This window comes from Phacochoerus africanus, chromosome 4, assembly GCF_016906955.1.
Source record: "Phacochoerus africanus isolate WHEZ1 chromosome 4, ROS_Pafr_v1, whole genome shotgun sequence".
Taxonomy (NCBI): Eukaryota; Metazoa; Chordata; class Mammalia; order Artiodactyla; family Suidae; genus Phacochoerus; species Phacochoerus africanus.
Window position 1 is genome coordinate 11,089,704 of NC_062547.1, and position 21,474 is coordinate 11,111,177.

Below are 21,474 nucleotides of genomic sequence, written 5' to 3' on the forward strand. Positions count from 1 at the left end.
CCATGTAACCCCCCATTCAGTTTAAGAAAGAAAGCATTACTATCTCTTGAGAAGCCCCTCTCCAACCCTGTGATATCACAACCCATAAATTTTCTGTTTTTTACTTTTAGTTTTGTAGTAACTATAGATTCATAAAGATAACAAAGTACAGAGAGGCCTCATATATTCCTTACCCAGCATCCCCAACAGTTACATCTTACACAGTTATAATATAATTATTCAAACCAGGAACTTCATATTAGTACTATGTGTGAGTATAGTTCTATGTCATTTTATCATGTGTACCGATTTCCCCTACCACCTGAAAGTAGAGTGTTCCTATAAAACCTCTGGTAAGCTGAAATAGCACAAAACAAAAAAGAAATTACCTTTGAAAAGAAAATACATCTTGCTAATGGATACACAAAATAAATCAAGATAAAGCACAGATGCTCAGAGACACAGTTCAAAGGTATGGTGGCTTAATGCTGAGATGCCAAGTATAGTTTCTGGGAAAGGAGCTTGGCAGTACCACTCTTGCTGCTTGGAGAGCTTGCTGCCTCTATAACTGTTTGCTGCAGAATAAACACTGAATGCTATTTTTGCTTTTTGCCCTTTTTTCCCCATAAATGTGACAATCCTTTTCAGATTTCTCTCAGCAAAAACAGGTACTAAGGTAGGTCTTACCTAAAAGTGAAATAGTATAAAGTGAAGTTTTAAAAAGTGGGGCGTACCTGTAGATTCATGTAACCTCTGACACAATCAATATGCAGAATGATTGCATTATCACAAAGATGTCCCTCATGCTACTTCGTTTTAATCACGTCTATCCCCACTATCCTTAACCCTGACAGTCAGGAATCTGTTTCCCATATCTCCATGTTTGTCATTTGAGAATATATTTACAGTTGACCCTTGAACAATATGGGGGTTGGTTCCAGGACCCAGAAGTGATACTAAAATCCATGGATGCTCAAGTCCCACAGTTGGCTCTCTATATCTGCAGCTCGGCTCTCTATATCTGCAGCTCTGCATCCATGAATTCAGTCAATCACAGGTCATGTAGTACTACAGCATTTATTGAAAAAAAAACTATGTGTTATAAGTAGACCTATGCAGTTTGAACCTGGGTTGTTCAAGGGTAAACAGTGTAAGTGGGATTATATCACATGTGGCCTTTTTGAGGTTGCCTTTCACTCAGAATAATGCTCTTGAGATCCATTCAAGTAATTGTATTGTTAATTTTTAAAAGAAATCTTTGCATTTTTATTCATGTAGGGTTTTTTCTTTTTTTTACTCTTTTTTTATTTTTAATTGTTTTGACATCAGGGTAATGGGAAGTGTTTCTGGCTCCTGTATTTCAGAAAGAGATTATGCAGAATTGGCATTAGTTTTCCTTAAAATACTCCATAGAATTCTCCAGTGAAACTAGGTAGGCTTGGAAATTTTTTTGCATACAGTTTTAAATTATAAATTAGATTTGAAAAATATTTCTAGGGCTATTAAAATGATCTATTTCATATTAATGATTTGTGGTAGCTTTTTACTTTTCAAGGAATTGGACCCTTTCAAGTAAGTTGTCCAATTTATTCATATAGAGTTGTCTGTAGTGTTCCCTTACTTTTGATGTCTGTAGATCTATAGTGATATCTCATTTCATACCTTATGTTAGTTAGAAATGTGTTTCTTTTGTCAGTCCTCCTAAACTCTTGTCAATTTCATCAGTCTTTTCAAGAATCAGTTTTTTGTTTTGTTTTGTTTTCTATTTTTCTGTCCTAGGTTTCACTATTTCCTTTTATTTCTTACTTCCTTCTTGCTTTGTGTTCATTTTGCTATTTTTCTAGTTTCTTGAGGTCAGAGTTTAGGTTGATTTAAGACAGTTCCTATTTTCTAGTGTAAACATTAAATGCTATAAATTTCACTGTTATAGCTATATCACAAAAAAAATTGATAGCTCAAATTTTCATTATTATGTACATTTAAAAAACTCCCCTTGAGAAATTCTCTTTAACCTGAGGGTTATTTAGAATGATGCTGTTTAATTTCCATCCTTTATTCTGAAAAGTTACCACAATCTTGACTTCCAACATGCATTTTTTTTTTTTTTTGGTTTTTGATCCTTAACCAAATTGAATCCTGAAGTATATAATACTTTGCACTTCTTTTTTATTTCTTTTTCTTTTTTCGTTTCTTTTTAGGGCTGCACCTGCAGCACATGGAAGTTCCCAGATTAGGAGTCAAATTGGAGCTGCAGCTGCTGGCCTACTTCACAGCTACAGCAACATGGGATCTGAGCCACAGATTGTGGCAACACTGGATTCTTAACCCACTGAGCAAGGCCAGGGATCAAACCTGCATCCTCATGGATACTTGACAGGTTCTGAACCCGCTGAGCTACAACAGGAAATCCCACTTTGTGCTTAATATGTTTGCTCAATGTTAAATTTATTTAATGAAATCTATTCTACCATTGATGAGCATTTGGATTTGGGATTTTAGATTTTTTTTTTCCAGTTGGGTTTTGGAATACTGATTCTGTGACTATTCCATGGGTATTCCTGTCTTTTGTTGAACATATAGGCTAATATGTACAAATTTTTAGCCTTTCAACCTAGGATTGAAGTTTCCATATTGGATATTCTCAAACTAGTATCCAAAGTGTTTTAAACAATTAATATATTCCTACGTGCAGCATATATAAGTTACAGGTTCTCCACATGATCACAAAGAGTTGGTATTATCACTCTTTTCTTTGCCATTCAGGTGGGTGAGTATTGTTGTGTTTTATTCAAATCTTCTATATTCCTACTGATTTTTGTCTGCTTGTTCCATCAATTACTGACAAAAATTCTTAAAATTTTTCCAGTATAATCATGATGATGTTGCTCATTTTCGCTCAACTTTTGCTTTTTGTATTTTAATATTATTCACATACAAATATAGAATTACATCTTCCTGGTGGATTGACACTTCTGATGAAATTTCCTCTTCATCCCAAGAATTTTTCTTGCTTTAATAATTTTTCTAATACTAATTTATTTACCCATGTTCTGTTTCTTTACTTTCTTCCCCCCTTTCAGATTTCTCACATATTTTTATTTTATTTTAATGAACTCCTGGGTTGTTACATAGTCTTTCAGTATTCTTTCTGTGTTTTTCTTAGAGATTACAACATGCACCCTCATTTTATTAAGGGCTGTTGTAAATTAGTTCTTTACTGCTTTACAGACAAGACAAAGAGTCTAGAATACTTTAACTACACCTATCACCTTCCTTGTGCTATTTAAGTCTCTTTTAAATCTATTTTAGTATTCCTAAAAATTGTTTACATGGTCGTTATTTATTTATATTTACTCAGACATTTACCCTTTAAAATTTTATTCTTTCCTTTCTTGTTGCCACTTCAAATTTCCATCTAAGATCATTTCCCTTTTGTCTGATGAACATTTACTAAAATTTTAATTTAACGTTGATAAATTTGGCTTTTATTATTTTTGTTAGCAAGTCAGCCACCATTTTTTTTTTTTTTACTGTTGTTCTTTGAAGGTAAAATGTCTCTTTTCCTTGTCTACTTGTAAGACTTTTTGTGGCTGGTTTTGTAGTTTTACTATGATGTATTTTCATGCTGGTTTTTTTTTTTTTTTTGTATTTACTTAGCTTAGGATTGTAACCCTTCTTTATTTTTAAATTTTTTTTAATTTTTTTGTCTTTTTGCCATTTCTTGGGCCACTCCCACAGCATATGGAGGTTCTCAGGCTAGGGGTTGAATTGGACCTATAGCCACTGGCCTACGCCACAGCCACAGCAACACAGGGATCCGAGCCAAACTACACCACAGCTCACAGCAATGCTGGATCCCTAACCCACTGAACAAGGCCAGGGATTTAACCTGCAACCTCATGGTTCCTAGTCAGATTCGTTAACCACTGCGCCACGATGGGAACTCCGGATTATAACCCTTCTTGAATCTATACTTTGCAATTTTTTATCAACTTGAGAAAATTCCAAGATATAATCTCTTTAAATATTACTTATTTTCTCTTATTTCTACTCTCCTTTTGAAATTCCAAATACATGGTATTGGAACTTTTCACCAGCATCATGTATCTCTTACCTTGTCTATCCCCACACTGCATTTTCCAACACTTTATCAATGTTTCAATCTAATTTTTTCCTTTTGCTCTTTCTTCCAGCTTACTTATTTGTCAGCTTTGTCTAATTGCTGTTACAGTTATGTATTTAGACCGTAACTTCAGTTATTGTGATAGTTCTCATTTACACTTGATTCTTCTTTAAAAAATAATTTTCATTTCTCTGCTGAAATCTTGTCATTTAAGATTTTATAAATCCATTTTTTGGACCTATTGTGGGCTTGTATTTTTTCTTGGATTTAAGTTAATTTTTATTTTACTATTATTGAATTGCAGACATTGTGTAGGAAAATTGTAGTGATAACTTGCTCTGGATAATGCTATCCTCCTCTAGAAATGATTTATATTTGCTTTGGTAGAATGTTAGATTTGCAGAAGCTCACTTTAATACAACCTGTAACTGAGCTGAGCATCAGACTATGAGAGGGATGTCTTATTTTTCTCACTTTTACTGTTAGGATATAGCCCTTGTAAGAATTAGAACAGAAAGTCCTGGGTGTCTATGAACTTCTTGTGCTCTCATGAGCCTGAGGTCCCAATGTAGTCTTTACAATCTTTTAAGAATATCAGAAGCTCTTAGCTTCTTAACCTCTCATCTGCTCTTTGTGATTCAGAAAATGCATTTTTGGGAAAAGTTAGGCTAAAAACCTGGATCATCCTTTGGTTTCAATTCTGGACTTTCAGTTTTTTTAAATTCCAGCTCCCTCAAATCCTAGATTTCCAACACCTTCAAACAGATGTTGTTTAAAATTTTTGGCTTGCTTTTGTTGTGTTCTTTGTAGGAGGCTTTGCTGCAAGAACCTAGTTTTGAACTGCTGGAAATACAAACCCTCCTATTTCCATATTTTTAATTACCATCAAAATCAATCCCTTCCTACATAGTTAACCTTTCTTCAATCTCCAGTTACGTATTTTCAGCTGTCTAATAGACACCTCTACTTTAATATCTTATAGTTATCTCAAACTCAACTTATTCAAAATAGAATTTATCATTTTATCCAATCCTGCTAGGTCTCCTGCATTTTGCATCACTGCAGCTGTCACCCAATTCAGAAACTGGGGAGTGACTTAAAATTTTTTTAAAATTATAGTTGATTTACAATGTTCTGTAAATTTCTGCTGTACAGCAAAGTGACCTATTTATTCATATATATACATTATTTTTCTCACATTATCCTCCATCGTGTTCCATAACAAGTGATTAGATATAGTTCCCTGTGTGATACAGCAGGATCTCATTGCTTATCCACTCCAAAGGAGAGTGATTTTAGATTTTTTTTTCTTTATACCTTATGTTTAATCAATCAACACAACTAAAACTTAATCTCTCTTTTCACTGCTTGTCTGAATCATTGTGGCAGTTATCCGACACTATCACCTATACTCTAGTTCTTATTAAATTTACCTTTTGAACACATTTCCCTCTATTTAATACTTTTTCAAGGGTAAATACAAGCCTATCATTTCCTCCGTAAAAGCTCTTAGTGATTTCCTATTGTCTGCAAAGTACTTTAGTCATCAGTCTTTGATGATTTGACTCTATCATCTGATCTATTCCTAGGTCTCCTACTTTCACTCTTGATCTTTTTCTCTTCTGTTATTACTTTACTACTTTTGGATGAAATGTCCTATAAGTATCTATTACGTCCATCTGGTCTAATGCTTCATTTAGGGCCTGTGTTTCCTCGTTGATTTTCTGTCTGGATGATCTGTCCATTGCTGTAAGTGGGGTGTTAAAGTCCCCCATTATTATTGTGTTATTGTCAGTTTCTCATTTCAAGGTTCTTAGCAGTTGCCTTATATATTGAGGTGATCTATGTTGGGTACATATACATTTACAATTGTTGTATCTTCTTCTTGGATTGATCTTAGATCATCATGTAATGTCTTTCTTTGTCTCTTACAATATCCTTTATTTTAAGGTCTATTTTGTCTGATATGAGCATTGCTACTCCAGCTTTTGATTCCCATTTGCATGGAATATTTCCTTCCATCCTCTCACTTTCAATTCGTTTGTGTGCCTAGAAGTGAAGTAGGTCTCTTGAAGACAGCATATATATGGGTCTGTTGTTGTATCCATTCAGCCAGTCTATGTCTTTTGGTTGGGGCATTTAGTCCATTTACATTTAAGGTAATTATTGATATGTATGTTCTTAATGCCATTTTATTAACTGTTTTAGATTTGTTTTTGTTGGTCTTTTTTGTCCCTTCCTCTCTTGTTCTCTCCTTTTGTGGTTTGATGACTATCTTTAGTGTTGTATTTGAGTTGATTTTTCTTATTTGTGTGTGTATCAATTGTAGATTTTTGGTTTGCAGTTACCCTGAGGTTTTGATATAGGAGTCTATATACATATGAGATTGTTTTAAGTTGTTGGTCTCTTAATTGCAAGTGCATCTCCAGTGTCCTGCATTTGTACCCACCTCTTTTCATGATTTCTGATTTTGGTAGCATATTTGTGTGTGGATGATTTCCTACCTTTGCTGTATACCTGCCTGTACTGGTGAGCCTTGTCATTTGTGATATTTTTGTTTCTAGTTGTGGCCTTTTCTTTTCTGCCTAGAGAAGTTCCTTTAGTATTTGTTGTAAAGCTGGTTTAGTGGTACTGAATTCTCTTGGCTTTTGCTTATCTGTAAAGCTTTTTATTTCTCCTTCAAATGTGAATGAGAACCTTGCTGGGTAAAGTAATCTTGGTTGGAGGTTTTTTTCCTTTCTTCATGTTAAGTATATCATGCCCTTCTGGCCTGCAGAATTTCTGCTGAAAAATCTGCCAATAGTCTTATTGGGGTTCCCTTGTATGTTATTTGTTTCTTTTCCCTAGCTGCTTTCAGTATTTTTTTTTTTGTCCTTAATTTTGGTCAGTTTGATTAATATGTGTCTTGGGGTGTTCCTCCTTGGGTTTATTTTATATGGTACTCATTGTGCTTCCTGGATTTGAGTGAATGGTTCCCTTCCCATTTTAGGGAAGTTTTTGGCTATTATCTCTGAATATTTTCTGTCCCTTTCTCTCTCTCTTCTCCTTCTGGCACCCCTGTAATATGGATGTAGTTGCATTCAACATTGTCCCAGAGTTCTCTGAGACTGTCTTCATTTCTTTTCAATCTTTTTTCTCTCTGTTCCACATCAGTGATTTCCACTAGTCTGTCCTCCACTTTGCTTATTCATTCTTCTGCCTCCTGTATTCTGCTATTGGTTGCTTCTAATAAATTTTTTTTTCATTTATTGTATTTTGCATCTCTGCTTGCTTGAGTTTTAAATCTTGTATTTCTTTGCTCAATGTTTGCTGTAAATTATCAATCTTTGCCTGTAGTTTATTTCCAATGTCTTGCATCATCTTCAGCATTAGCAGTCTAAAGTCCGTTTCCTGGAGACTGATAATCTCCAGATCAGTTAGCTGTTTTTCTGGGGGTTTTCTTGTCCCCTTATCTGAGTTACAGTTCTCTGCCTTTTCATTTTTATATGTTTTTGGTGTGGTCTCCTTTTTGCAGACAATAGAGTTTAGCCTCTCTTACTTCTGGTATCTGCTCCCCCTGTGGCTGAAATTGGTATGGGGGCTTACTGTAGGCTTCCTGATGGGAGGGATTGGTGCCTGCCCACTGGTAGGTGGCACTTATTTCTCTCCCTCTGGTGGGTGGGGCTTTGTCTCTTGGTGAGATTAGAGGTGGCTGTGTGCCTGGGGGGTCTTTAGGTAGCCTGTTTACTGATGGATGGGGCTGTGATCCCACCTGGATTATTGTTTGGTCTGAGGCTTCTCAGTGCTGATGTGGGGCCAGATTCTCCCAAAGTGTCCACCTCTAGAGGAACACATGCTGATGAATACTCCCGAGACCCTTGCTTCCAATATCCTTCCCCCACAACGAACCACAGTCACCCCATTTTCCCAGGAGATCCTCCAAGAACTGCAGTCATGTCTGACCCAGACTCCCACAGAGCCTCCATGCTGCCCTGGGACCCAGGGCACATGAAAGCCCATGTGTACCTTTCAAGAATGGTTTCTCTCTTTCCCCCAGCCAGTCCAATGGAGCTCCTGCACACAGGTCCCACTGGTCTTCAATGCCAGATGCTCTGGAGTCTCTTTCTCCCAATCCCGAATCCCTAGGCATGGGGACCTCATGTGGGGCTCAGTTCTCTCACTCCTGTAAGTGAGTCTCTGTGATACAGTTACTTTCCAGTCTGTGGGCTTCCCACCTGGTGGGTATGGGGTTGCTTATATCACATAATCACCCTTCCTACCATCTTGATGTGGCCCCTTCTTTGTCTTCTGGAATAGGATATATTTTTTTTGAAGTTTTCAGTCCATTTGGTTGAAGGTTGTTCAGCATTTGGTTGTAATTCTATTGTTTTTATGAGAGAAGGTGAGCTCCGGTCCTTCTATTCTGCCATCTTAATCCCTCTTTCATTATTTTATTAGCTACTGGAATATACTATGATCTTTTTCACATGCATTAGCTAATTCTTCTATTTGAAATGTCCTCCCACCTTTCAATCTGTTTGGTAAAGTACAGTTAATTCCCTGCTCAGAGGCCATATTCTTCATAAAGCTTTATTTCCTCTTATTCCCCAATGGAAGGATCATTATTTTTTCTGTGCTACTTCAATATTTTCATACTTCTGTTAATACATGTATCATGCTGCATAATCTGTATTGATTTGTTACCTGTTTGTTTCCTCTCCTGAAATAAAAACTCTTTGTAATGAGGTACCTTGCTAATTTTTGATACTCCAAAGTTTAATATATTCATTGGAACACAGACAATGTGTGTGAAGCTGATACTCATGAGCTAAGCATTGAAATTCTTAGTATGACGAAATCTTAATTTGTAGTATTAGATAACAACAGATGAAAGCTCATGAGAGACAAGACCGAAAACAAAAAACAGCAGCACACTTAAAAAGAGCTGCATATACTCACAAGCATGATTAATACTGCTGAGCAATGCTTTCTGAAATTCCATATTTGAAGAAAGGACATCTCAATTCACAACAATTCCTTGGGAAATCTTCCTTCATATGGAAACGCATCCTGTTTACTTTGCAAAGCAATTGAACAGTGATCCAAGGGATGAGACGAAATAAGAAGCAGGGATGAAAGGGAAGAAAGACAGCAGAGACTTTCAGGGCAGAATGGAACTTTAATGAGGAAGGGAGCAGTTAAAGAACAATGGGGGACAATAAAGTGGATGTCATTTGATTCATACTTTGTTCAGGTAGAAGCTAGTTCAAGTAGAAGAACACAAGTTGAAATGTACTCTTTACTTGTAGAGGCATAAATAATTTAAAATTCTCCTGATAATCATACAATATCATCCTCCAAGTTTGTGTAGCTTGCACTCTAGAGAAAATCACAAATCTATTCAACGGTCTTTTACTAAAGCTCCAGTAGGAAAAGGTGACAGCTATCCAGAGTATCAAGAAAATAAATTCTTCCTTGTAATGATATCATATTTAATTAGGGAAAAGATTTCCAATTGGAGCCTACAAAAATATGTGCAAAGAATTTTCTTGAATACTGATAAGAAAAATTCACCTTGTGTATTTTCTTTTGCAGAAAATCTGTGGGCTTTGTAGCGTTTTCTTACACAGATATATCATTAGGGCCCACATCAGGTAAGAGTGCTAGGGAAAAATCTCACGTTTCTAAGTTTTTAAAGAGTACTTTCAGCTTCCTCTGTGTGAGTGTCTTCATTTTTGCGACACTGAAAAAAAAAATAACCTCTTATAAATCACATTGATTCCTAATATCATACATATAAGTACTTAGTTTTTAAAAAATATGATACTGATGTTTACAGAATAAAATGTTAAAGTGACATTTGTGTTCTTTCTGTTTCATCTCTACCTCAATCCACTCTCTTAATTCCTATAGAACCTCGTGTAACCTCTGGTATACTCTAGGGTTTTATAATAAATATTCATAGTCTTCTGCAATATGAACAGCCAGTACCCTAGAAATCACTTTGTAATATTCCCAGTTATTATCTGTTCCTTCCCGCTGAAAGTAACAGTCATTTTGACTTTTAGGTAATCCATCTTTTCTTTCTAATTTTATCAACATCTTTTCTTTCTCATTTTATCAACAGCTTCCTAAACATTGTGGCTTAGTTTCCATTTTGCCTGATTTTAAACTTCATGTGAACGGAATAAAAAAGTATGCATTCTTTTGAGTCACTTTTCACTATTCAACATTGTATGTATGAGGCTCGTCTATGTTTTTAAGCGTCAGTATAGCTCATTTTAATTACTATGTAGAATTTCATAGAATTATAGACCTCAGTATATCCACCATTTACTGAATGCATTTCCACTTTGGGATTATTATGAATAAACTATATATGTATTTCCTGGAAGTATATCTTGCTACATGTGTACACACTTCTGTTGAGTAAATAATAAGGAATGAATTACTAATAGGGTATGCACATCTTAACTTTCAGTATATAATGCCTAATAGGTTTTCAAGGTTGTTGCAATAATTTATATTACAACTAGGAGTGTGTGAGAAATTTCTCTTATCCATAGTTATTATCATCTTATAGAATTGTATTTTGAAATATAGTCATTCTTTTAGGTACTTAATATCTCTTAGTTTTAATGTTATTATTGAAATGCTGGATTTATGTCTGACATTTAGCTATTTGTTTTCTATATGTCTCATGTCTTATGTTCCTTTATCTGTTTTTTAAAAATTAGATACTTTTTGTGTATTATCTTAATTTGTTAATTTTGTTAGTATAATATTTTGGATTTTCTGAGTCATTGGTCAGGGATTACAACATGCATTTTAATTTATCACAATCTGCTCCACTTGAATGCTAATTTAATTCCAGTGAAATATAGAAACTTTGTTCTCATGTCTCAGTATTCCTTCCCCTTCCTTTGTGCTATTATTGCCATATATATTAAACCTAAATATGTTATATAACTAACAAGATAGTGTTATAATTCTTATCTCTTTTAAAATTTCAGAAAAAAAGTAGAAAATATGTATCTATAGATCAGAGGTTGGCAAACTATGGCAAATGAACCAAACATGGCCCACTACCTGTTCTGTAAGATTTTACTGGAACAAAGCTATATCCATTCATTTTAATACTGGTTATGGCTACTCATGTTATAAGGCAGAGCTGAGCAGCTGTGACATGAATTAAAGTTGATAAGAGCATGACCTTAAAATAAGGAGATTATCTTGGATTATTTGGGTGAGCCCAGAACAATTTATGAAATTGTCTTTTAAGTCAGTCAAGAAAGAACAAAAGACATATTTATACTATTTTTATAGTCATCAACATAATTATCTTTATTGATGCTCTTTAATTATTTCATGTATATTTGAGTTCCATCTGATACCACTTTCTTTCGGTCAAACAAATTTCTTTCAACATTTCCTGTAAAGAAGTTCTGCTGGCCACATATTCACTGTCTTTGTTTATCTGTGTTATGCCTTTATTTCACCTTCATCTTTGAAGGATAGTTTTAAAGGATGTAGAATTCATGCTTGACTGTATTTTCCTCCAAAACTTTAGTACACCATCCCACTGCCTTAAGCCGCCATTGTTTCTGATGAGTCTAACTATTAATCTTATTGTGGTTTACACTGCAAATAAAGTCATTTTTCTCTTGCTGCTTTTAAGGTTTTTTTTTTTTTTTGGTTGGTTGGCTTTTTTTTTTTTTGGTTGCACCCACATCATGTGGAAGTTCTTAGGCCAGAGGTCAAACCTATGCCACAGCAGCTACCCAAGCTGCTGTAAAGACAATGCCAGATCTTTAATCCACTGCACCAAAAGGAAACTCCCAAGATTTTCCCTTTTTAATCAGAGTGGCTCTGAAGCATCTAGGGGTAAATCTCTGTGTTTATTCTAAGAAGATATTATTGAATTTCTTAGATGGATAGAATATTTTTCAACAAATATGGGAAATTTTTGGCCATTATTTCTTCAAGTTTTCTTCTCATTGCTCCATTTTCTGGGACTCATTATGCATATGTTGGTGCACTAGATGGTGTCCTCCATATCTATGAGGCTCTGTTCATTTTTATTTCTGTTCTTTAGACTAGATGATTTAAAATGTTCTATCACGTTTGCTGATTTTTCCTTCTGTCTGCTCAGATTTGCTCTTGACGCTCCTCTAATGAGTTTTTCATATCATTTATCATATTTTTAAATTGCAGAATTTCCATTTGGTTCTTTTTAATAATTTCTCTTTTATTGATATTCTTATTTATCAAAAAAGTAACAGCTTCAATGAGGCATAGCTGATATACAAAGAACTATATATATTTCATATGTACAATTTGATAAATTTAGACACATAGAAACAGCATGATACCATTGCTATCATCAACAGAATAGACACTGATATCTGTTTTTTTTTATTTTCAGGGCTGCACCTGTGGCATATGGAAGTTTCCAGGCTAAGGGTTGAATTGGAGCTGCAGCTGCCAGCCTACACCACAGTTACAGCAACATGGGATCCGAGCTGCATCTGTGACCTACACCACAGCTTACTGCAACATCAGAGCCTTAACTCACTGAGCAAGGCCAGGGATCAAATCTGCATCCTCATGGATACTAGTTGGTTTCATAACCCACAGAGCCACAATGGGAACTCCTAATATTCTTATTTGATTAGTCATTATATCATCCATTAATTCTTTAAACAAGTTTACCTTTAATTCTTCGAAGTCTTTCTTTGTGAAGTCCAACTTTTGCCTTTTCCTCCCCTCAAACACAATATCTATTGACTGCTTTTTTTCATGTGTATGGGTCACTATTTTCTTTTCTTTGCATATCATATGTTGTTGTTATTGAAAAATGGATATTTTAGATAATATGTTGTAGCAACTTTGGATTCTGATTGCCTCATCTTTCCTCTGGAGTGGTTGTTACTGCTTTCTTTTGTGACTTGCCTGTAGAAATTTTGTGGACTGCAGTATGTAGCCTCTGATATTTTATGCTTACTTTTTTGTAGTTTTTAATTCTGTTTTTATATTTAAGGCTAGTTTCCTAGGTTCTCCCCTGGGTCAGCCTAAGTGGTCAGTAATGACTGGTTAGAGGTTATGCTTAAACATCTTGCTCTGGGCTGAATCGTGTCCTCCTAAAGTTCATGTTAAAGTTCTAATCCCCAGTGTCTCAGAATGTGACCGTATTTGGAGATAGGGTCTTTAAAGCAGTAAAGAAGTTACGATGATGAAGTCATTAGTGTGGGCCTTACTCAATATGACTGATGTCCTTGTCATAGGAGGAGATTATGACACACACACATACAGAAGGAAGACCATGTGATGACACCGAAAGAAGAAAGCAGTTTGAAAGTCAAGGAAAGGGGCCTTTGAAGAAACCAACATTGCCAACATCTTAATCTTATACTTCCAGCTTTCAGAGTTGTTAAGAAAACAAGTTTATGTTATTTAAGCCCCCAGTATGTGGTAGTTTGTTACGATAACCTTAGCAAAGTAACATATACCTTAAGCCAATAAGACAACCACCATTTATCAATGAATAAGTGTAACTTAAGAAAAGCATTCAAAGTTTAGGCCATCTATAAATGTATCACATCTTTTACTTTGTGTGGTACAAGGCCTCTTACTCAGTCAGGAGTAAGAGCCTACCAGGGCCCTCTCCAGTGTCCTTGGTGCATGCACAGCCTCATGCACTTTAGTAATCTTTCAGGCCATGAGGGATAAATAGGATATTATCAAGGCCCACTATAAGAATCTTATTCTTAGAATATCCTTGGTAAGTTTCTAGCTGGTTTCTGATTTCTTGCCATAATAAGTATCATAATAAGGTGTTATAGGCTAGGTGTTATATTGGCTTTTCCAGATTGTTTACAAGTGAGACCATTATTGTTTTAATAACATCCCTGTTCATAAAACTTTAGGAGCTCCACTCCAAATAAAATCAGCCCTCTCCAGAAAGGAGGCTGCTGGTCCTCACAGTCTGACACATCTAGGTAAACTTCTGCAGAATGGAAGTTGGTGTTGAGGAGGGGAGCTGGAAGAACTGGAACAGTCCCAGGATAAAATGTCACAGACATCCACTGTTCTTAAAGGTTCGGTAAATTTTCTTAAACAAACCTTTCTCAATTTGCTGTATGATCTGGTATATTTCCAGAATCTTTAAAAGGATGTTTATCAACAATTTCATCCAGCTTTATAATTTACTTTTAGGGAAATTTGCCATATCCTCATCCAGCCATTCTGGAAGTCCTATCATTCCCTATTCTTGGAAAAACCTTTTTACATGTAGTCTCATAGTTACTTACGTACTTCAGTTGGTCTCTGCTCAGTGGGTGTTCCCTTACCATCTTAGGAAAAATAACCTTTGCCTTATCTTCTTACTGTGTTTCATTTTACTGTATGATATTTTTCGACTTCCTGAAATTATTATGTATTTGTTTGTTTATAGTCTTTCTCTCCCACTGGAATGCAGGCACCCTGAGGGCTGGGATGTTGTTATGTTAATCATTGTGTCCTCAGTGCCTATTACAATGCTTAGTAAATAGTGGGCCCTCCATAAGAAGGAAGAATAAATGACTGTGTAGTTTTCTTTTTTTAATGGCCACACCCATGGCATATGTTAAGTTCCCAGGCTAGGGATTGATTCTGAGATGCAGCTGCAACCTATCCTGCAGCTTTGGCCATGCCAGATCCTCTAACCCACAAAGCTGGGGAGAGATCAAATCTGCACCTCTGCAGTGACCCAAGCTGCTGCAGTTGGATTCTTAATCCACTCTGCCACAGCAGGAACTCCAGATATCTAACCTTTAAGCTTGAGAAGAAATAACCAGTCTCATAAACTTTTGTGGTATTGTGAATTAATACAGCATTTTAGGATATTATTAAACTTCCAGTTACATTTCTAGGAATCAACCACCTATAGAAATACTGATCTTATCTGCAAAGAAAAAAGTATTACTGCATACATATATGGGATGGGCACACACATAGTGGGATTTTCACGGCATCATGGTTTATAAGTTAAACTAGACAAAAGTTAAGTATGCAGCAGCAGAAAGGAATGTTAAAAGGAATACTAAGGAAGAGTATGATGCTATTAAAAGGCATTGTTCAGAGGAGTTCCCATTGTGGCTCAGCAGTAACATACCTAACTAGTATCCATGAGGATGCAGCTTCAATCCCTGGCCTCGCCCAGTGGGTTAAGGATTCAGCATTGCCTTGAGCTGTGGTGTAGGTCACTGATGCAGCTCAGACCCCATGTTGCTATGGCTGTGGCCTAGGCAGGCAGCAGCAGCTTAGCTTCAACCCCTAGCTGGGAACCTCCACACACTTCAGGTGTGGCCCTAAAAATAAAAAAAAAGCAAAAAGAAAAGGCCTTGTTTAGATATTATTTTATAAAGATGATAGTTAAGAAAAATGCATGTGACAAAACAGTATGATCACACAATTAGTAAAATAACTGTATGTGCCTTTTTGTGTAGATTTTGATAAATGAGAGCATGATGAGGACTACATTAAAAGGAAAATAACCTCTTGCTCTTTCTTTTTACTTTTAAATATTGTTTTATGCATTTCTTTTGTAATTTTATAAAGAATATTAAAAAGTGAAGTAAAAATTACATATTCATTTTTTATTAGTTCTAAACACACTGTATCAGAACATTTCATGTCCCCATAGTGTTTGCTTCCTAGAAATCTATGTCTCTTGATTTGCCAGAGAGTTAAATAAACACTTACCAAACCAACACAGCTGAAGATTGTGTATGTGAATGAGATACCCAATTCCAAGGGGTAGAAGCCCAGTAAAACACGTGAAATTTCTCTCCCAAGTTTCTGAAACCAGAAAATAGGGAGATACTTGCATTATTATCTTTGTAAAAAAATATAAAAAAAACTTATTGAGGTACAGTTCATTTATAGTTGTGTTACTTTCAGGTGTACAGCACAGTGATTCAATATTATATATTCTTTTAATATGTATATATTCTTCTTCAGATTCTTCTCCCTTACAGATTATTACAAAAGACTGAGTGCAGTTTCCCATGCTATGCAATAGGTCCTTGTTGGTATATGGTAGTGTGTATATGGCAATCCCCAAACTCCTAATTTATCCCTCCCCACCTTCTCCCCTCTGATAACATTATGTCTGTCCTCTATTACATCTATGGGTCTGTTTTGTAAATAAGCTCGTTTGTATTTTAAGATTCCATTTATTAGTGGTATCATGATTTGTCTGTCTTTGGAAGACTGTAACTTTGTAAGAATTCGTCCATTTCTTCCAGGTTCTCCATTTCATTGGAGTATAGTTGCTTGTCTCTTACGATCCTTTGAATATATGTCGTGTCAAGTTGTAATTTGTAATTTTTCATTTTGAATTTAAAAACAATTTTTGGAGTATAGTTACTTACAAGGCTGTATTAGTTTGAGCAAAGTGAATCAGTTATACATATACATTTATCGTTTCTTTTTTCCCATATAGGTTATTAGAAACTATTGAGTAGACTTCCCTATGCTATATAGTAGGTCCTTTTATTAATCTGTTTTGTATACAGTAGTATGTATGTTATTCCCACTCTCCTAATTTATCCCTCCTCCCATGGCTTCTCCTATGGTAACCATAAGTTTGATTTTGAAACCTGTGAGCTTGTTTTATAAGTAAGTTATTTCATATCATTTTTATTACATATAGGTAATATCATATAATATTTGTCTTTCTCTGACTTACTTCACTTAGTATAATAATCTCTAGGTCCATCCATGTTGCTGCAAATGGCATTATTTTGATCTTTTCTATGGCTGAGTAACATTCCATTGTATATATGTATGACGTCTTTATCCATTCCTCTGTTGGTGGACATTTAGGTCGTTTCCATGTCTTGGTTATTGTAAATAGTGCTGCAATGAATCACTGAGGTGTATGTATCTTTTTATTGTCTTGGTTATTGTAAATAGTGCTGCAATGAATCACTGAGGTGTATGAATTACGGTTTTCTCCAGATATTGGCATTGCTGGATCATGTGATAGTTCCATTTTCTGTTTTATAAGGAAACCTCCATACTGTTTTCCATTGTGCCTGTACTAATTTACACACACATCTCCACCAACAGTGTAGGAGAGTTCCTTTTTCTTCACATCCACTCAAGCATTTATCTTTTGCAGATTTTTTGATGATGGCCATTCTGACTGGGATGAGGTGATACTTCATTGTAATTTTGATTTGTATTTCTCTAATAATTAGTGATGTTGAGTATTTTTAAGGGCCTTTTGGTCATATGTTTGTCTTTCTTGGAGAAATGTCTAGTAGATATCCTGCTCACTTTTTTGATTGGGTTGTTTTTGTTCATTTGATATTGAGCTGGATAAGCTGTTTGTATGTTTTGGAGATGGATAATCCCCTGTCAATTGCATCATTTGCAAATATTTTCTCCCATTGTAGGCTTTCTTTTCATTTTATGGTTTCCTTTGCTGTGCAAAAGTTTTTAAGTTTAATTAGGTTCCATTTGTTTATATTTCCATTACTGTAGGAGATGGATCCAAAAAGATATTGCTGCAATTTACATCAAACAGTGTTCTGCCTATGTTTTCCTCTAGGCATTTTATAATATCCAGTCTTACATTTAGACCTTTAATCCATTTTGAAAATATTTTGTATATGGTATCTGGGAATATTCTAATTTCATTCTTTTATATGAATTAGCTGTTCATTTTCCCCAGGACCACTTATTGAAGAGGCTGTCTTTACTCCATTATATATTCTTGCCTTTTTTGTCATAGATTATTTGACAATAGGTAGTGTGGGTTTATCTCTGGGCTCTCTACCCTGGTGTCATTGATTTATATGTCTGTTTTTGTACCAGTACCATACTGTTTTGATTACTATAGCTTCTCAGTATAGTGTGAAGTCATGTACCCTAATTCCTCTAGATCTGTTTTCTTTCTCAAGATTGCTTTTGCTATTTGGGAACTTTTATGTTTCCAATACAAGTTAAGAATGTTTTGTTCTAGTTCTGTGAAGAATGACATTGGTAATTTGATAGTGATTGCATTGAATCTGTAGATTGCTTTGGGCAGTATGGTCGTTTTGACAAAATTGATTCTTCTGATTCAAGAACATGGTATATCATTCCATCTTTTTGTGTCATCTTCAATTTCTTTCATCAGTGTCTCACAGTTTTCATAGTACAAGTCTTTTGCCTCTGTAGGTAGGTTTATTCTTAGGTATTTTATTATTTTTGATGTGATGATAAACAGGATTGCTTCCTTCATTTCTCTTCGCACTCTTTGTTGTTAATGTATAGAAACACAAGTGATTTCTGTGCATTAAATTTGTAGCCTGCCACTTTACCAGATTCATTGATGAGCTCTAGTAGTTTTCTGGTAGCATCTTTATGATTTCCTATGTATAATATCATGTCATCTGCAAACAGTGACAGTTTTACTTCTTCCTGTCCAGTTTGGCTTCTTTTTGTTTCTTTTTCTTCTCTAATTGCTTTAGCTAGGACTTCCAAAATGATGTTGAATAAAAGTGGTGAAAGTGGACATCTTGTCTTGTTCCAGATCTTAGCAGAAATGCCTTCACTTTTTTACCATTGAGAATGATATTAGCTGTGCTTTTGCCATGTATGGACTTTATTATGTTAAGGTAGGAAGTTCACTCTAAGCCCATTTTCTGGAGGGTTTTTTTTTTTTTTTTAAATCCGAATTGGGTATTGGATTTTGTCAAAAGCTTTTCTGCATCTAGTGATATGATCATATGGTTTTTATTTTTCAATTTGTTAATGTGGTGTATCACATTGCTACTCCAGCTTACTTCTGATTTTCATTTGCATGGAATACCCTTTTCCATCCTATCACTTTCAGTGTGTATGTCTCTGGATCTGAAGTGTATCTCTTGTAGACAGTATATATACAGGTCTTGTTTTTGTATTCATTCAACCAGTCTAAGTGTTTTGGTTGGAGCATTTAATCTGTTTACATTTAAGGTAATTATCAACATGCATGTTCTTATTGCCATTTTATTAACTGTTATGGATTTATGTCAGTCTTTTTTGTTTGTTTCCCTTTTCTCTTGTGATTTGATGAGTATATTTAGTATTGTGTTTGGATTCCTTTTTCTTTTTTTCTGTGTATACCTATTATAGATTTTTGGTTTGTGGTTACCACTAGGTTTTTGTACATAAGTCCATTAGGTTTTGTACCATTAGGTTTTAGTTTTTATATGATTAAGTTGCTGGTCTCCTAATTAAAAATACATTTTAATTTGTACACTCTTCCTCTCATGATTACTGTTTTCTATCTTTACTGTATGTTTGCCTTTACTGACTTTGTTGAGCTTTCCCATTTCATGATGTTCTTGTTTCTCATTGTGCCCTTTTCTTTTTCACCCAGAGAAGTTTTTTAGCATTTGTTGTAGAGCTGGTTTGATGGTACTAAATTCTTTTAGCGTTTGCTTGTCTGGAAAGCTTTTGATTTCTCTGTCAAATCTGAGTGCGAGCCCTTCTGGGTAGAATATTCTTGGTTGTAGGTTTTTCCATTCATCATTTAAAATATATTATGCAATTCCCTTCTGGCAGGCAGTTTATGCTGAAAAATCAGCTGACAGTCTTATGGGGGTTCCCTTGTATGTTATTTGTTGCTTTTTCTGTGTTGCTTTTAATATTTTCTCTTTACCTTTAATTTTTGTCAATTTGATTACTATGTGTTTTTGTGTGTTTCTCCTTGGGTTAATCCTGTATGGGACTCTCTCTGCACTTCCTGGAGTTGAGTGACTGTTTCTTTTCCCAAGTTTTCAGGTTATTATTTATTCAATTATCTTCTCTACCCCTCCTTCTCTTTCTGGGACCTCTATAATGCAAATGTTGTGTTTGATGTTATCCCAGAGGTCTCTTAAACTGTCCTCATTTCTTTTCATTCTTCTTTTTCTCCTGTTCTGTGGCAGTGATTTCCACCACTTTTGTCTTTGAGCTCACTGATGCTTTCTTCTACCTCACTTATTCTGCTCTTGACTCCTTCTAGTGTATATTTTATTTCAGTTATTGTATTCTTCAACTCTGTTTTTTGGTTTATATTTTCTGTTTGTCAAAAACCTCTTATAACATCTTTGTTCATCCATTCTTTTCCAGAGCTCTTGGGTCAACTTTATGATCATTACTCTGAACTCTTTCTTGAGTAAACTGTCTATCTATACTTCACTTACTCTTTCTTCTGGGGTTTAATAGTGTTTGTTCATCTGTAACATGTTTCTTTGCATTCTCATCTTGTTTAAATTTCTTTTTTTTATTTTTATGTACTTGCTAGGTTAGTTACACTTCTCTACATTGAAGAAATGGCCTTCTGTAGGTGGTGTCCTTTGTATCTGAGCAATATACTCCCCTTTAGTGACCCAAGGGTCAGGGACCAGCTGGTCCCAGGTTAGATTCTGAACTGTGTTTGTAGGCTCAGTTTTGCAGGCTATGGGATCAGTTTTCTTGCTTCTGGTGTCTCCTCTCGCCCAATGGCTGAGACTAGTTTAGAGGCTTGTGCAGTCTTCCTGGTGGGATGGCCTGGTGCCGATCCACTGGTGGGTGGAGCTGGGTCTTGGTTCTCTGGTGGGCAACACCATGTAAAAGGGCATGTCTAGAGGTGCCTGTGGGTCAGGCCTGTCTGCTCATGGGTGTAGCTGTGTTCCCACCTGGTTAGTTCTTTGTCCTAAGGTGTGCCAGCACTGGAGTTTAAAGGCTGTTGGGTGGGGCCAGGTCTTGGTGCTAATCACCCAAGCAAGACATCTGCCTTGAGGAGAGTTCATGCAGATGAATACTCTCTGATATATACACAACCAGCTTTTATGACCCTAGAGGGAGCTACAGCTGCTCCCCTTCCTCTTGCCTCCCTAGAAGACTCTCCAGGACCATCAGGTAGGTCTGGTCCAGGCTCCTATGAAGTCACTGCTTTTGCCCTGAGTCCCAGTGCAGGCAAGACTTTATGTTTACCCAGTTTCTCCCAGTCCTGTGGAACTCTTACAATCAAGTCATGATGGCCTTCAATGACAAATGCTCTGGGGGCTCATCCTCCTGATGTTGGACCCCTAGGCTGGGGAGCCTGATGTGGGGAGAACCTCTGTGATATACTTATCTCCCAGTCTGTGGGTTGCCCACCTGTGTGATATGGGATTTGATTATACAGTGAGTGGGATGCTCCTACCATTTCATCATGGTTTCTTCTTTATGTCATTGGATGTGGAATATCTTTTTTGGTATGTCCCAGTCCTTTTTTTTTTTAATCAATGATTGTTGAGAAGTTAGTTCTGATTTTGGTATGATCGTGACAGGAGATGAGCTCAAGGTCCTTCTACTCCACCATCTTGTCTCCTACAAGTTTAAGCTTCTAAGATACCTGAAAGATGTTGGAA

At 35.8% G+C, this 21,474-nt stretch overlaps 1 protein-coding gene across 1 annotated transcript in view; it reads right to left on the reverse strand.

Annotated features, from left to right (window-relative positions):
* Nucleotides 1-262: 262 nt before the first annotated feature.
* Nucleotides 263-21,474, reverse strand: part of MS4A13 (membrane spanning 4-domains A13) — a 33,172-nt gene continuing 11,960 nt past the window's right edge. The window contains exons 5-6 of the mRNA XM_047774302.1: nt 15,824-15,919; nt 263-337 (exon numbers count right to left, since the gene is read on the reverse strand). Coding sequence (XP_047630258.1) covers nt 263-337; nt 15,824-15,919 — 171 coding nt within the window. The remainder of the gene's footprint in view (nt 338-15,823; nt 15,920-21,474) is intronic.